General features: G+C 44.6%; 1 protein-coding gene across 1 annotated transcript in view; it reads right to left on the reverse strand.

The window, feature by feature from the left end:
- Positions 1–18,660, reverse strand: part of LOC136750855 (E3 ubiquitin-protein ligase SH3RF3) — a 118,493-nt gene that overhangs the window by 44,546 nt on the left and 55,287 nt on the right. The window contains exon 2 of the mRNA XM_066705984.1: positions 645–920. Coding sequence (XP_066562081.1) covers positions 645–920 — 276 coding nt within the window. The remainder of the gene's footprint in view (positions 1–644; positions 921–18,660) is intronic.

An 18,660-nucleotide genomic window follows, 5' to 3' on the forward strand; every position in this document is an offset into this window, starting at 1 on the left:
GCTTATTTTAGACAGCGTCAAGCCTTTCAGATTAACTAATCAACACGAGACGTTAGATAGGACAAATGTCTGTCTGTCTTCAGGAACAAAGCCGTCACTCATTTCAAAATAGCTAAAGAGCGAATGCAGAGCTTGACAAGCATCAGGCGGGGACACTGGTTCGGAATTTAATTGGCGCTATAACGAGGTAAACTACAATGCTTATATATCCGTTTCTTTGGCTTGGGAAGTTGGCGGTTAGCGGACAGCGGGGGTGGCAGATAAAACGGGAAACAATAACAGATTTCGGGAGGCATTTGTTCATAAAGAATAGCAGGCGGTGAACTTAATATTATTATTATAACTGCCTGGTAAATAAATCAGTCTGGATTAGAATAACTAAATGTCCATTTGCAGAACAAAATATAGATTAAAATGAGGCAACATTCGTGTCGTAGCCGTCGTTCTTTTTGTCCTACACATTACAATACGTCTCCTTTCTTGTCTTTGCATCAGACCATAGAAATTAGTCACTTTCTTTTTCAACAAAGGCGACCGGTGAACTGCTTTACAGAATATACAACCATCTAAGCAGAGTGTAAAGACTTATTTCAACAACGATGCTCGGATTTAATACCATCAACTTTATTTTAAATTGCCTTTACCTTTGTGAACGTCAGGCAGTCCTTGTCCTTGTCTTTGTCCTTGACCTCGAAGTCGTACAGCGCCTTGCCCTGGGGTGGAGGCTGGGACAGGGGCTTGATGCACTGGATGTAGCTGGCGGGGAGGAAGCCGTGGCTGCCGTTCAGCTCCCCGTGGTACCAGTTCTCGTCCACCTTCCTCCGCAGGATGATGATGTCCCCCTTGTTGAACTTGAGGTCCCCGGGCTCCTTGCCCTCGTAGTTGTACAGCGCTTTCCCACACGGCAGCTGAGGGACATTCTGGATGGGAGAGAGAGAGAAGATGCATTGAAGATGTCTGTTTACCACGGACCTCTGGGACACAGATCGGTGGATCAGCTTATCCCTTTATAAGTGTGTTGTATTACTGTCTAATTGGACAACATGGAAATGGACACAGTTCTCCATATCCTGTTTATGATGTTTCCTTGTTTTTAACCCTTGAATAGCCCTTATGGGTTCTGGTTACGAAAGCTGCTGTACAGAATTAAGATTGTAATTATATTTCCAGAAACCTCACAGAGTTGTATTCTGTGAGAAGCTTTTATATTTCCCCGGCCCCATGGGGCTGCCATACAGCTTTCAAATCGGTTTCATTTCGGGATATACTACCTACCCATCCTGTGATCATTGACCTGGACCTGCTCGAGACTTATCTGAAAATGATATTACCCAGATCAATCTTGGGTATTACCCTTGCCTGTACATGAGCTCCTAGCAGTTAATGTGATTACTTCTCAGTCTCTTAAAGCCCACGTGGGCAATTAAAGGCATCCAGAAACCGGTAGGATCAGGGTTAACTGCCTCTTCACTGCCCTTTTATGTGATTTTTAAATACGACCATTTGAAGAAGGTGAAGAAAGAGGTAGAATAAAGACAGAGTCATTAATTCACTAAATCACTGGAGGGCAGAAGATGCCGCAATACTGAGTGGCAAGGGCAAAAACACAACCTTTATTTGGCAAACACTGAACCAAGTATACAGGCAGGTGAAGGAATAATATAAAATACATCCCAAAGGCAACATAGAGTGAAAAAGCACTTTGCCAATATTATACATTACTAATTTCCTTTACACGGACTAAAGATCCTCTTCCAAAAACCTCATATATTCTCCTGTTCCGAGTGATGTAGTGTAATTGCCACAGTCGCCAACTGAACCACTCAATAATGGAGGGGAAGCAAGGCAGTCGATGCCGTGAGAGCGAGATCCCGGAGTGAAAAACAGCGAAGCGGAGGACAGCGTCTCTATCACCCGGTGCTGACTCACTGCTCCCACCACCCGGACCTGTGGCAACCTGTGGCTCTATACCTCTGCGCCTTCACATTGCCTTTCATCAGCCCGGACCGTATCTCTGCTGCAACGGGGTATCGCTTTCTAATGATCCAGTCTGTCATCGATTCTGCATTATTGATCTGCTCCTTCTGTCTCTTATGTCAACAGCCTCGCAGCCACAACCGAGGCCTGTGAAAAAGGCCGGCCGTTCCCAGAAGTGCAAACACACGATAATGTGGCCCCTCCGAGAGAAGGCAGCTCGAGAAGCCGTTGCCCCACGGCATTGCGTCATCAACACAATCTCTGTTGCCATTTCTGGGAAGCCAACGTGAAGCAGAGGAAGACTTGGCAATACTCTTCCTTTAAACTATAACGGGAACTTGAGTTATAAATATGAAGTGAACCACAAAACAAGCAGAGAACAGGACAGAATCGTGTTTCTTCTGGAGAGGTTCGTTTGTAACATTGTAGCAACTGTGCAAGATCAATGACTCATGTTTTAATTCCTTATATATTACATTATTTAAGGTAACATTCTGAAAAAAGGTTCACGTCAACATCCTAATATTAGCGTGGCAGTGATGTACCAATGAGGCCTGGCACAGGAGTGGCAGCTCATGCTTTGCTACTGCTGGGGGACGCGCTGAGTAAGGGAGTGGTGTTTGTTTCCAACCCGCACAACTGGCAACCTGCATTCAATATAGACTCGTTAGCCACACCCCAGCAGGGTGTCATTCCTGCCCAGCCACCCTGGCCAGCACCCTGCCACGTAGCCACCCCAGATTGGGAGGCACTTAGCTCACCCCCTGAGCCATTTATTCTAAACCTACCATCAGTCCCCATCAAATTATGCCTCCCTTCAATATCTTAATGTCATCACACACAGAGCGGTGAGGAATGTCTCCTCCTTGCACCGTCTTGGGAATCTTGAATATATATATTTATACGTTTCTTTTTTAAGGGGCTGAAATCTTTCACAAGACAGACAGCCAGAATGAATATTAAAGCTCGGTGGCATGATATTTGTCGTAAGGTCTCCATCTGTCAGCCTGACTGGAGTTTTTCATTCATAACTCCTAATAAAGTAGTCAATCTGCGAACCAGAAGACAAATAGGACTCCGACCGTCCTACTGAAGGCTTCCACATTAATCTTTTCCACCCCAGGCTTTTAAGACTGGTCTCTCCACACTTCGCCTGACTTAATTTATGTAAAATACATAAAGCTGAAACTTTACAGAGATAATATATACTGTAAACGGCTCTGCGCTGAATTGTACATCAGTTCCCTCAGCCAGGGAGAGCGATCTCAGTTTCACAGCCATTTGTGCAATTTGTACAAATGTATATGTATTACTTACTATCCTGTAACTGTTATTATAGTGTTATAATTATACTGTTATTACAAACATAATCGCTGTACTTGCGTCATGTATTACAACATCAAGGAGGCCCATTATTTAGGCCTATATTTAGGTAGAATAACGTCTAAATTTGGTATAGTTTAAAACTAAAGCACAAATAAACTATTTTAATATAGTGGGTGATGTGAAGGATGTTGTTTTTTGTAGGAAACAGAGAAGGTTTTCACAAAGATAAACCACAGAGTGACTGCTTTCCTGCAGAACGAAATGTGCTGTAGAAAGGGGGCTGCAGGCAAAGTAATAGTAAAGTAAATATCAGGCAGATTTAGCTCATTTGAGCCCTAAGAAAGGTCTGTAATTTACTCAGTTTGTGAAAAGAACATTTCAAATGACTGTGCAAACAAACCGCAGAACGTGTTAGGGATAGAAAGACACTTTTAAACATCAGTATTTTCTTTTCCAGTAGCGCTGATTGGAAGATGGCAAAGTGTGATGCAATGTATTATGAAATTAACCTGTCCAGTTGAGTCACATTGTACAGAGTTCCCCAGCTGCACAACACTGGCCGGCATGTCACTACAAGATCTCTGTACTTTAGACATGAGTGATATATGTGTTTTATAAAGAAGATAATTCACCCCCTCCTTGGGCAAACATCTCAGAGTTCCCGTCTCTTTGTAGCGCATTAAACATTAATCGTCCTTATAAGAAAGAATGCAACAGAGGACTTGGCTCTGTTACTTATTTATGATCGTATGGAGAGAGAGAGAGAGGTAAAGAATACAAGAATACAACAACACACACGCACGCACGCACGTACGCACGCATGCACGTACGCACACACACACACAAGGATGACAGATTTCAGGGAAAGGGAGTCCTGCTCCCCCCACCCAGTGCCTCATTACACACACAGGATGAGACCCTAACATGTAACATATTCATCTCCACACATTCAGGGGAAAGAACAGTCTGTCTGTCTCCTTGGCATCTAGACACTCAGTACCTTCTGACAGCAACAGAAAGTATTGCCTCAGGTTTTTACCTTTCAACCAACACATGAGAGAAAACACATTTTGTAAACAAAGTAACAGTCTTTAGCTTCAGGACTGGGAACGGTGGAGCTGCAATACTCAGCAGGATGGCAGGTGAGGCTCCCGCACTCTGCACACAAACCCTGTTCACAAACCGGCTCCTGTGACCTCCTCCCATAGTCCCACCTGGACCCAGAGGTACAGTGAGGCCGTTCTTCCACCGACGGGATGTGCGTTAGTGTGAGTGTTAGTACAGCCAGTGTGGGTCTCTGGCAAAGATGTTGATCGCCACTCTAAGCAAACAGCGCAGTGCCAAGGGCAGTTCTGCCCTGCTTTCCACATGTGCGCAACCCCTGGCAAAGAAAACGCAATAAAGAGAGCCTTTGTTGAGAGCGTAGGAATAACACACTCTCTGAGGCAAATGGCGTTTCAGATGGAATGAATGATGGAGGGGAAACCGAGGTCAGAACTGGACATCATCAAAAAAATGTGTCTGCAAATAAAACAAACTACTTCACATCCATCGTGGTCAATTTGTTGATGCTTGCTTCTCACACACCCAGTCCTGTATTCGACCACTGAATCAAACTCGCGTGGCTTCCTGTTTCGAGAGTATTAGCACTTCAAATCATCTTCGAACCAAAACTCTGAGTTGTAAAATTTAAAAAGTCTAAACAAATATTTTCCTGGTAATAAAAGTCTTACACAATCTGTTTTTTCATAATCCGGTGCCAGACTGCTTACAGTTGGTCAAAGAGGGATACTGTGCCCGTACAAAAAGCCTGTGTCAGTTCCCATAAAATGAACATTGCAAAGTAAATTAATAAACAAATCCATCCTTTGACAACAAACCCATTTGTCTGTGCAGTGCGGTCCAGCAGACCCTGCAGTAAAGGTTATAGATGTGGCTCAGTTTTTTTATTTGTGATTCTAAAGCATTAAAAACACTGGCCTCGAGTAGCATTATTATTAATATTTAGTCAGCTTTCTTGTATGTTTGTTGATTCATTCTAACATTTAAATATTTAAACAACAAGAGTCCCCTGAAACAGTCCATCACTCTCAACCAGGGCTTGCTCACAGCGAGGACGTGATCCAAGCGTCATCAAATGGGTCGTCACCATTGACATGTTTGCTCAGGTTGGGGAAAATGCTTGTAAACATGTTCTGTGTGGTCCAAGCACTACGCAGAAAGGCTGTTCATGAACATTTAGAGCCATCGTGTGTGTCAGAGCACAATTCGATGGTGTGCTTTATTTGTCCAGTTCAGATTGTATACATTGGTTGTTGTGCGCCATGGGAAGCAAACAGGTCCTTGGATGTGATTCACTGTCACAAGCCTTCAGGCCTAGAGAAGGGCTTTGAGAACGTACAGCAGCTGAATCCTGTCCCACATTTAAATAAGATGCACTGTAGTGTGGTTACCAGCTTTACCAGCCTTGGCTTTCCAAATAAAACATAATTGTCTCAATATGCAGCATCTATACCATCCCACAAGTATCTGCACAATTCCTACTGGCCCAGTCAAACCCATGATACGAAGCATACAAAGAAAGGTACGGGTCAGACCTGCCTTGAACCCTCGTACAGAACCACATCGTCTCCCCATCCACCTCTGAGAAAGATGGTACCCAGATATCACGATAACCACAATCTACGCAGACACAACACTGGGAGGCGCGTAAAGAGGGGATATGCAACAAGCGAGACACGCGTCCTAAGGAAAAAAGCAGGTGATACGACACTTAGCGTCAGCGTACGAAGCGATTATGATCGCATCTGCATAACCTGCAAACCTCCAAGGTGAAGACTGAAAAGCCACTAATGACATCTAATCTCCCGACCCACCGAGCCGCGAAAGAGCGTCTCTCTTTAATCAGCTGGCTCAGCCACCGACACACACCCCGGCCCAAGAGAGCGAACCCTCTCTCTCTCCTCTTTGTGATAAGAAAATGGATTTCAATGTCCCTTAATTAACGATCGTAAACTTCATTAACCGCCAGGAAGTGATCTCCGTGCCTTTAATCCTACCCTGCCCCCTCTTCCTACTCGGTGTACTGGGAGGAAAGAGATACTCCAGATAATATTCAGCGCCTGAAACCAAAGACCAGACTTTCTGCTGGGATCAGAGCGGGCGTCTGACTCTTCTAGGAGGAAAACGAACAATGAAATGATGTCATGAACGTGAAACAGAACTTCATAGACAACTATCAGGATTATCTACCAAAGCAGTCCTTTCCATCCTTCCCTCATTCCTCACGCTGAAGGTTTTTCTCTTTCTCTTCTCAATTTAAACCCTCGGCAACACTAAACTAGACCCTTTATGAATAAATAAACTACCATTATTACTCTCCCAAAAAGTTGGGGTGTCTTGGGGGGAGAGAAAAAGAGATAAGATAAAAAGAAAAGGAAAAGATTCACAACTCTTTCAGACATATAATATATTTTAATAATCGATTTGATTCAAATCACTTTTAAATATATTAAGACTTTAATGGCCGAACGCTGAAAGTTACGGCTCCACTGCACCTTTGCTGTTCCCCTTCTCTGAAAAGTAATAAAACACGGCTGGTATCTGAACTATGTTGTTGTCAAAAGATGATAAATCAAAATGTTTGCACAAGACATTCCTTTAAATTCAGTCATTTTTATTAACTTTTTATGGTGGTGGAAATTTTGGTTTTGCACCCGACAGGTGAGAGAAAACAGAAACCGTGTCTCATTCCTTTACCATTAGAGTCTCTCTGCAGCGAGATAACAGGGTTTTTACAGCAACTGTCTGGCGTTTTCATTAGGTGGACAAGTGTCGGCTAGGGCCTAATTAGAGACCACCGGGGTCATGTCACAAACGGGCAGGTTGAGAGGCAAGTGAGGTAACATGCAGCCGGAAGAGAACAGAGCAATACAGTTCTGGGCTTCACACTTCAAGAAAGATATCGCTGCTCTAGAGGCAGTTCAGAGGAGAGCAACCAGTCTAATTCCAGGTCTGAAGGGAAAGTCCTACTGAGAGACTGAGGAACTGAACCTTTTCACCCTGGAACACAGGAGACTACGTGGGGACTTGATCCAAGTCTTCAAAATCATGAAAGACATCGACCACATCAAACCAGAGGAGCTTTTCCAGATCAGCAGGGACACATGCACCCGGGGACACTAATGGAAATTGGGCTTCAAGGCATTCAAGACAGAAAACAGGAGACACTTCTTCACACAGAGAGGCGTCACAATCTGAACAAACTCCCCAGCGATGTGGCTGAAGAGACAATTTGGGAACATTCAAAAACAGACTGGATAGGATCCTTGATCACTTAGTTATTAATGGACACCAAACGAGCACGATGGGGCGAATGGCCTCCTCTCGATTGGACACTTTCTTATGTTATTATGTTCTACTATGCTTAAATCTCAGACTTGCCACCAAAGAGTTAATCTTCTGCCCACCACCATGTCTCGTACTCCTACACCAACCAATTCAAGAAAGCATGAAGAAATATTGTAATGCAGAACTCTTCAAACGTTTAATAGATTTTTTAATGTATACAGGATACATGAGATGCGAACAACGAAACTGCCTCTCGTTAAACACACGCGGGGCGTTGTGTTGTGTATGGAAAGCAACAGACAACATTTCCGCAGGACAGAATCTCCTCTTTCTAGTCAACTGTGTTTTACAATTCATCTTTAAACTCCAAAGCAAGTAGTGAATACAAAATACAAAATAAACACTAACACAGTTTAAAAGTATGCTGCTGTCGCCGAGGCGCCTCGGGGCAGCATCACCTTGAACACGAGGAGAATTCCTGAGCAGGGCGCCGCCGCCCCGGGCTGCTTTATAGCAGGGCCCTGAAAATTATATTATCTCTGCTCCCGAACGTCTGTAAATCACCGCCGAGGAGCCGCAGACAGCCGGCGAAGCGGCTGGAGTTTACAGAGCCGCCAGTCACAGACGCAGACCAACATTGTGCCTGTGAGAGATTCATTGCAGTCTGCCTTAAATCACCGAAGGGCGTAATGTGGAGACACTCGTCCCACGCAAGGGGAGAATCGGAGGGATGCTGGGGCCAATAGTGTACAGTGTGTGGACGCTTATAGATGGGCCGTCTATCCCGCCTGTAAGAGACATTCCTCGGTCGAACTTCTCGACAGGTGCAGTGGGGGGGGCAGGGGTATAAGTATTAATATCAGCCAGAGCATTCCTGATTAGACCATGCTGAAGATGCTGCAGATTTTGTAAAGCCACTCCGACCCCGAGCTGCAGCTAATTGACTCTCTCTCCGCAGGCGCAGCTCCGCGGCTCTCGGCGAGTGCGCAGACGTTTGTGTGCGATAACAGCGTCGTAGTATCCGCTGTTTGTTACGAGCCGCCGCCATGCAGATGGCTCACACATCTCGGTTGTTATCAGAGGCGATGAAAGAGATCTTCACACACTGGCTTTTTCTCGGCTCTTATCTCGTAGCCTGCCCACTCACCCCGGCGCCTCCCGCTGACTATTATTTCCCTCTTATCTAATCTGCACATCATCCAGATCTCTTCATTTTTTACTGTTTGTGTTTTTTCTCCTCTCTTTTCTCTCTCTTACTTGTGAAGCTTAATTACTTCTGAGCTTGTTTTTGTTGCAATTTCTCTCCAGCTAGTTCTGTTTCCAAGAATAGGAACCATCTAGACAAAATACACCAACTCGATTGTGATGCTGTTGATTGAAGAGGAGGTTTAACTCTTGCCCACCATGGTGGTTTGGACAGGATACTGAACCAACTGAATTTAAAGTTATTCCAAGTCACAAATTACATTTTAAACAATACAGTACGTTACGTATGAAATTTGTGATATACATGTAAGTCCTAACTTCATTAAACTAAAGTATTTACATACATAGAGGGATAGCGTACCATCAAAAATCACAACCAGTCTGATCAGGTATTGGTTCTGCTGAAGTTGATCCATCTATCAATACCTAGATAAACACAGATCACCAACTGTAAGTGGAGCCAGTGAAGTTAAACTAAAGTTTGATTGTTATAAGAATAAAATCATCAGACTGGGCTGCACTTTCTTCGGGTCTTCAGGGACTGGATAGATGATTGATCTTCTCAGATGCCTTCACACAAAAGAAACAGTTTGATTCCTGACAACTTTCATGTCCTGGATTCACGGATATTCTGTACGCCAATGAATATTAAAAACACTGTCATAAACATTCAGCACAATCCATAAGGCACCGTCTATTTTTAGCAGAAGTGAATAAATCCCATTATCCGATAACGTCTGTGCCTGCGAACCTTTGATCTACTGGGATATCTCCGGCCCCTTGCTTAAAGTCTTTCTTCCAAATCATCATCGCGGAGAAAATCCTTTAAAAAAACACTCCCGACTACAAAGCAGGAGTGCGATTTGCAGCCGAAAACAGTGAAACGATTAGATTATCCTCAAAGGTCTCTGCATGATCGGCATTGAAAGGCACTGAAAGGATTGCGGCCCCCGAGGCAAAACTGCCGGGAAATGAGGCACGGAAATCTGTCGAGTAAAGAAAATTAAACATGTGGCCCGACTCTGTTAATAGAATAAGACTGACAGACTGAAGGCGTCAAAATGTACTGATGGTGTTGAGATACCGTCTCAGCAAATGAAATCGCTGAACAAGAAACGCAGCAAACTTGCCAGCACTATCAATGTTATCAGTGGCACACAGGTTTTCTCATCTAAATACCAAGTTCTGCATTATTTATGTGTGTGTGTGTGTGTGTGTGTGTGTGTGTGTGTGTGTGTGCGTTTATGTTTGTGTTGCTTTACTTATATCTAGGCTTAGGCTGGCCGTCTGGCCTGTGTGGTACATACAGTATTTGTGTAACGCAGCATTTGTTTCCCACAGTGCACTGCTTCAAAGAATAAAACTCATCCCTCCTTCCACACTTCCTCACAGTCGATTCCAACGTATAAACTCACCCACCACTCCACCACTTCAAAATCAATAACAAAGGAACATACTCTGGGTTTTAAAACACTGACAGAAACGTTAATGTTTCCCTTCCCGGCTGAGCCGAAACATGACAGCTCCTGTACTGTGTCTGCACTGAGCTCTGGACGGCTACCAAGGAAAACAAATGGGGGGCCGGGTGGGGGGGCTGCTGGTGTCACTGAGACCTGGGCCAGCAGGTGGGAGATACCGAGAATATAAACCAGACAGCCCTGACAGCATGGTGCGCAGCCGAGGGAACGCAGATCTCCCTGATTACACGGTGCGTCATAGCGCGGAGTCACCGCGTTGGGCACCAACTGCAAAAACAAATAAAAGTCCAGTTCGGGGATGTGATCGGTCTTCAGAGGCACAGCGCCAGCAACTGGGGTGGGTGTTTCAGCCACCGAGGGCTATTGCGTTACGAGATGCACGCACACACAATTATATATGTGTATTCGACAGATTAGTAAAAGAGCAAAAAGTACTTCCAAAACTTCAGGCACAGCAGACAGAGAGGCAGAGAGAGAGAGAGAGAGAGAGAGAGAGAGAGAGAGAGAGAGAGAGAAAGAGAATATGCCAAAATAATGGAAACATTCTTTAATAAATTCATAAATATTATAAAATAATTTTCTGAATTGATAAATGAAAAAAAGAGACAGAGACAGAGACACAGAGAGAGAGACAGAGACAGAGAGACACACAGAGAGAGACAGAGACAGAGAGAGACAGAGACACAGAGAGAGACAGAGACAGAGAGACACACAGAGACAGAGACACAGAGAGACAGAGACAGAGAGACACACAGAGACAGAGACACAGAGAGAGAGAGAGAGAGAGAGAGAGAGAGAGACTTCACCCTTTTGAAAATAGTACAGTTAAGCTTTTACACATTTTCCTTTCATCTGACTTGTTTTTCTATTTGCCAATACCAGTAAAATACACAATATAGAAAATTCCCTAAAATATGTTTATGTGCCTTAACGCAATATCCTTCCTGTCATGTTCTTTGCAGTCTTTCCGTGAACCCGGGCACACACTCACATTTCTACTCTTTCCTTTGTAAAACACACAACGTACAGGATAGTGATGCCAGCCGTTCACTCGTATGGATGGTAATAGATTATCTCATAACATTTTGCCAAGGTGTAAAAGACACTGCATCACAATGGCTCAAAAACGAGGGTGATTATTACCTCATCCTGCAGACAAACATATCTGTCACAACATCAATGCGCCGCACTTATTGACGTATAACGGGCAGATCGGCAGCTGCGAGTCAGAGGGGCTCTAGGAGGCTTTATTAGATTACTAATTATGGAGTGCAAATCGGTCACAGCAATACGCTAATTGCAGTTTAATATTAATCCGCTGAGCACAATTGCTGCCCCCAGGCCTACACAGCCCCCATAAACCCCCTGACACGAGGGGCGCGATCGTGGCACGACATCTGCGGTCACGGGCTCACATTTCACCGTGTTTCATGTGCTCTGACGGGTTTGCTTCGTGCCCGTCTTCACCACCCGGCTCAAGATCGCTCCCCGGGTCTGTTTTGACAATCCCCTTCTTGTTACGCTCACAACAGGAGACCGACAACAACGGCGGCTTCGCACTGCAGATTACACTGGGAGTGCCGCTGAGCTAATTAGGCTACACTTAACCCCCAGGGCAATTGTGAAAGACAGCTATCTTTGACCCGCTCAACTAATCAGTCGCAAGACTGCCGCCGTACACCAGCAACTCTGGGCGCTTTGAGAGGATCAGACCGCAAACGTTCCGCCAGGGAATCCGTCTCTCTTCGATAAAAACGCCCCTTCTCCATGCATGACCACTGCAGGCATTAAAAGATATCTCTGTCCCTTTTAACATGGGCACGATCCTAATCAGGAGACAGAGTAACTCAAAAAGTTGACCTGCCTTTGGAGAGCAAAGTGCAAACCTGTTCTCCTGTTCTCAGCAAGCCCTGTGACCTCCAGCTGTTTCTGAGGGCGATTCAAGCAGCTCTTTGTGGTCTGGGGAAGCACCAACCACTGCAATTCCTCACTGCTACTGTAGGCGACACTTACAAACACAACGGTGAGACACACCATTGCATCCAAGCCAGACTAATTACAAGCTGGTTGGGGGAAATTATATACTAGTAGCTCTTTCCTGTGGTGGTCAACCAAAACCAGTACAGTACAGGAGGGTCAGAGAGCTGTGTAACTGCCTGCCTCCCACGGTTTATTTTCCAGAGGTCTGTAAATAGGTCAGTTATTTTTTGCGGTAAGACACAAATTGTGCAACACCAGAATTTCCTCATTTAGAGTCCGGCGTGGGATACCGGTCAAGCATGAAGTTGGATGTCTTTTGATGTTGCGGGGAAATGAAAAGAAGTTCTTGTTCTCATCTTGGGGAGACAAGTCTTGGAAACAAAATCACAACTCGGCTTTCAGAGAAGCTAGACTGAAAGCTCCTGGGAAGTATTTCAGGTCTGAGGTGGGTAGTTCTTCAGGAACAGTCAGCTTAAAGGTGTCTGGAGTTTCCTGGCAGTGTGTAGTGAGTGACAGCTGGCTGAACGTTTTAATGTTTAATTTATTTGAGTTTTTACAAGGCGAGCTTGGATACAGAAACAAAAATGGAGACATTTCCTTCCTGACAGCTGGAGATTTTTCACATGCTCCAAAGTACACTTTTAAAGTCTTATAGCCTGCACGGATAGGGAAATGCTGATGGGGTAAAGCCACCTGCTTTACCCTGACACGTCTCTAACCCCAGTGTTGTGCTGGTTACTGAGAGCCGGGTTCAGCACTTTCCCAGGAGTCGGCTTCGACACTGACGGCAGGAAACCCATCTGTGGCCCTGGAGGCTGAGGAATTCATTACAAGGTTCACTGGAGAAAACTATTTTGATCTGAGCAACCTCTGGTAATTACTCGTTCTTGGAGTGCAACCTATTTGCCCTGTAATGATCGAAATATCCCAGCAGCCCCCTTTTTATAATTTTGCGAGCCGTGACGGAGGCCGGGAGAACGTTCCAGATTCAGTATCTTTATAGTAAACATGTGGTAACACTAAAATAAACACGGCAGCTCCAGACTCACTATCAGAAAAAACGATTTTTGTCCAGTTTCATGGGCATGCCAACTCCCTGACAGAGCTGCAGTTAAGTTTTGCATTACCGTAGTAATTTCTTTCCAACTACGGTGAAAAAACAAAAACCTTGACTCTTTGAAGGGAGAGAGAGATTGCCAGAAATAATAACAAGATGTTGATTTTCAGAGTTGCTGCCATAGAAAAGATGAGAGACGAAGTCCACAGCTTCTCCCGGTACATTCATGAAGCCTATTAGGAAAATAATAGCCACCCGGGCCAAGCGCTGTGCAGACGAGTTTATGTTTGTGTTCAAAGCAAGCACAAGCACTTGGAAAAGAGCATTTAGCTTCAAAGCCAGCGAAACAAAGGAACAAAGAAAAGGACGCAGAACCACATCATGGTTGTGTAACACCACTCTAGGTCTACGAGGAAAAAGGCCAATTTCAACATTTGTTTTTCTACCTGGAACGTTGTGTAGCAGCTTTCAAAATCAGACTGACCGCCAGCAAAGGGCTGCCTTTAGGTATTAACTCGAAGCCCCTGTGCCACTGAGACCTCACCTGCAACCCAAGGCATGCTGGGAGAAACTGAGGATAAGTGCTAAAATCCCACTTCTACCACCAACAAGGCTCACAAAGTCCCACATCATTCTTAACAAGACCTTTTAATTCCCTCAGACAACCCCCTTGAATCACCTGGAAGACTATAGCTCACGGAGGATTGAAACCCTGAACACATCAATGGATTAATCAATCAATTCATTAATTCAATTCAATTAACAGCAGCAGGAATCCCTCGGCAAATGCTGCATCGCATGGGGAATACTTCTGTTTCTTCTCCACCTGCTGACTAGGAAATTGGACGTGTAATACTATACTCCTTCAGTGTAACAGTCCACAACATATTTCAATCTACGAGGGTCCCCCACATACGGGGGATTGTTCCCACATCTCGAAATGAGTCAAAGCACACCTTCAGTGCAGCTGGATTTTTGTGGAGTGTGCGCTCAACTGCAATTCACAAAGGCAGAGCTATTTCTACTGACTAATCTGCATTCAAAAATAAACCACAAATCTTGAAAACTAATTAAAGGCATATTAGAGACGCTAATAAAATAATTTAAATAATAATAATAATAAATACAATCACAGCTTAATGCTCGAGTGGAATGTAAAGGAGATTTAAGTGTATGAAAAAACTCTCAGAAGCCTGAGGAAAAAACATACCCTGCGTAACAGGATTAATACTGAGCCACAGCAAGTGCATATTAAATCTCATGGAATACTTAATAATCATGTCATATTTGGCCTCTTTTTTTAATTTACTTTTAATCTTATGACATTAAGAAGTGGCTTCAGACGGGAAATTTACATTTGCTTTATCGGTGGCTTTTGTATGAAATGATTCATACCCGCGTCACGTTATTCCCATCACAGTGATTTTAAATTAATTTGATTGTGCCTCCGTTCTATTAAAGTGTGAGTTCACCGGAGACTCGGCGCCGTCGCTGCTCGGCGGAACCGATTTCGGCACATCTCGTCTCGTTAGGGTTTCACGGGCTGTCACAGGTACAGCAACGCGGAAAACCACGGGTTCTCGGCTGAGGACTGTCGGAGCGAGGCGTTCGTTTTATTCAGAGTAACATCTGTAAGTGTTGAGAAGTGTGAATGAATGTACAATTAAAGCTAGCATTGTCTGTCCGTTGTCCCGCTGTGCTGAAAGATGGTTTATGGTAGGTGTGTGTCAGAGAGAGAGAGAGAGCGAGAGAGAGAGAGAGAGAGAGATGAACATCTTTCGCACCTCAAGAAAAATTTACCCTACATAATTCACACGTCGGTGACACCGAAGGGCGTGATGAAGCCAATCTGAGTTCGACAAAATGTGCCAAGACCGCGTCAGAGTGAAATATCTGTAAAACATAACGCAACGTGGTTGACTATTGAGCGGTGTTTTGTCAGAGGCCATCACAGGAGGTTCCCCTCGCTGCAGAAATCTATTACAAATCGCCGCCAGAGTCTCGCTAATGAATGCCATCCCAAGGAGCAGCGCAAGGTCAGATAAACCGCACACGATACAGCTCAGCTATTTCTGATGCACCTCCCCAGCAGTTTGCAAGTCTGTTTGTATTAACTTCGTGTTTCTTTCTCTGGCAGGAAGTAAATATTCCCACACTGTCACCCACACTTCCTGTGACATCACCGGCCATGGAATGCAGTGAGACCTCACACGTGACCCCAATAAAATGTAAACACTGTGCCGCTGACCTAACAAGAGTGAAAATATTTATCCTGAAAGCGTTTATCTGTTAAGTGCAATTACTAGGGGTTTTATGAGGATGTCCGACCTGGTCTGAAACTTCAGGCAATACGAGATCGGTTGTAAAACCAAACAGAGCTGAAAACAACAACCCGACCAGCTCCCGGGTTCTGTACAATAATATCCGTAAAGACCCCCAGGAGTCCCTGCACCACGGTGTAAGAATCAGGGCTCTGCAGTTAAAGACTACAGTCAATCCACCTTACAAGCCTAGTTAAATTTAACTACCAATTTATACCCCAATTAGATCTGACATTACCATTTTCTTTTTTCTCCCCCCCCCCCCCCCCCCAAGAAAATTGAAGAGAGCACAGAGTGAGCATTAACGGTCTGCAGTTTGGAGCAAGAACCTTCTCAATGAATGTAACAGAGACAAATGTACACACAGACTAAATTTCCAAACGTATGAAAGGGAAAACCTCCCGCAGTAGGTAATGGATTTATACCAGATATGATACACTGCCAGAAAGGTTAACTTTCCGTGGATAATTCCGCATACTCGCTATTTCCCGGCACATAGTTTCCTGTACGTGCATAGTGGATTGGATTTGGAAATTATAATGTTCAAGAGTTCACAGTCTATGTTTTCAACGGGATTAACTGTTGGTGGACTGTGGACACATTCAACTTTTATAGATACGGAGAATGCTTCAGAAAAAAACTTTTCACCTACTATTATGATGTATTTGGTTCATGGCAGTCTTTCAAAAGGATTGGGAAACAAAACCATGCAATCTCCTTCCATTGAAATTCTTATTATACAGCAAGTACACTATAAATCCGACACGGAGCATTATTGTTCTGCCACAACACGATTCTTGTCCTACTGGATGTTTTATTCGTATATTTATGGTTTGCTTTTTTTACATGACAAACAGAGGGATAACGAGGAGGCAGAGCTGAGAACGGAGAGAAGTAGAGAAAAAAGCACCCCAGCTCATTTCAAAGCAGTGACTCAGAGGACAGACACCCCCCCATTCATTAAACCTTGTGTTTCCCTGACACCCGGCCACGGGGTCAGAATGTTAAGCGGATCGTTTTTGTGGAAACGTCTGCAGGAACGGTGAAGACGAAGCATGTGCGCTACTGAACAATGTCGTCCCTCCGCCCCCTCGCTCTCACAGCTGGAATGTCAACACAGACCACATTCCTCCCACCAGCCTCCCAGTTATTCAGTTCCTCCCGGGGGGGATCGCTCTCCCATTCACTCACTGGCCATTCACAGAAAACATGTCGCTCGTGAGTCTTTTCCACAACCTTCGGTCTTTCATCACAGGTTTGCCCCCTTGCCCTGGTCCCCTCTTCAGTTTTACCCCCTCCATGATCACTACAGATCCTAAAACTCCTTCATGATCAGCAACAGACACATCTGGTGAAACGCACAAATGAGCTGTTGCCACCTGACATCCATACATCAGTTGTGAGTCACTCTGTGAAGCCACTCACTCCAACTGCAGAAGTGGAGATAATTTTTAATTTACAAGATGTTTTGTTGGTGTGTAAGGTTTACACACAGCTGTATCAGGGAGGGACGGGTGAACGGAGAGAAGAAGAGGGGGACAACAGTCTAAGACTAAAATTCTGCCTACTAATCAAGGTAGTGCCAGGAGGTGCCAACAGGATCATGCTGGGCTCCTTGTACAGACATCCCTGTGAAAGACAAGGGCCAAAAGCTACAGCACACGTTTCACTCCCTCTTGTTCGTGCAAACTGTCCCAGTTTAAATTTTAATATTCACGTTTGATGATCTACCGACTCCTGAACTGCAAGATTCAACGAGCTGTCGACGGAAAAGAGATTCATTTCAAGTCGTCTGTGATTGTAGTAATGATCCTGCGCTAAATCAAAGGAGACAGGCAATCAGAGGAAGCCGGTGACATCTACAGAAGATCGTCTGCGCCGAGGCCTCTTCCGGCAACGCTAGAGGATGTTGCCCACAATTAGCCGAGGGTCAAAGGAAGACTGTCTTAAAGGAACGACACGCACATGAAACAAGCGCATCATCACTGAGGAGTCTTTTCTCTCTTCTCGCTTCTGCCGTCTTTTGTTTGAATTATTCATCTGAGGAACTGAAATGTCTCTGAAGGTGTCTGTGAATAATGCAATGTGCCGCCGACTGATGGATCTGCGTGGATCCATCGCTGACGTCTACCTGCACACCTGACCGCTGTTTGGACCTTAAACATCACAGACAACAGATCCACCCTGTGCATTGCAAGGAAGCCGATTTGGTCTAGCAACCGTCCAAAGTAACTCAATACAATAACTCTCTGCTAACAAGAGCACGGTGCATTCTGACTGATAATAAGCACACTAATAATCATCATCATCATCAACATCATACTGGCTGATAACTGTCCATCTGATCTGGTTTGTTCAGTGTTACCAGAGAGTGATTAACTCCCCGTGGGAAACTCTCTCCCAGACGCCTCACCCGACGTGATTGGCGCTGGCACAGCAGCGTGTCTCCCAGCAGGCCGCTGGTGGACTGAGCCAGCCCTGACCGAGCCCCCAGTATTTTAATCACCCGGAGAGGTCAGTGGCCCATATATCATATGTATATTTCAAGTGTTTAAGAGTGATAACAGTGAATCGTTTCTTCTCGTGGCAGAAAATGTTTGAGCAGATATGAATATCAGGAAAAGAGGGAGGGGGAAAACAACTGTACTATATCCCTGTTTTACTTTGTTCTTGGCATTTCTAAATAATTGCAAGTCACCATGAAGGTATCTGAAATGTTTACTGTTAACAGGTGCCGTCTTAAAAGTGCTGAAATGAATTTCCATTTTTTAATGGCACATTTAGCAACAGAAATGTAACTGTAGCTAACACTCACAGGATAAACACAGCGTGAGCGTGCAGTCAGCTGATTTGGGAAACTGCGTTCTGGTCTCAGGTGCACAAAGCACAACAATCTTTGGAATTTCTCCAATGCCTCTTGCTTTCTGGGATTGTTTCTCGGTACTTAGCTGTAGATATCAGCACC

This window comes from Amia ocellicauda, chromosome 6 (genome assembly GCF_036373705.1).
Source record: "Amia ocellicauda isolate fAmiCal2 chromosome 6, fAmiCal2.hap1, whole genome shotgun sequence".
In the NCBI taxonomy this organism is placed as follows: Eukaryota; Metazoa; Chordata; class Actinopteri; order Amiiformes; family Amiidae; genus Amia; species Amia ocellicauda.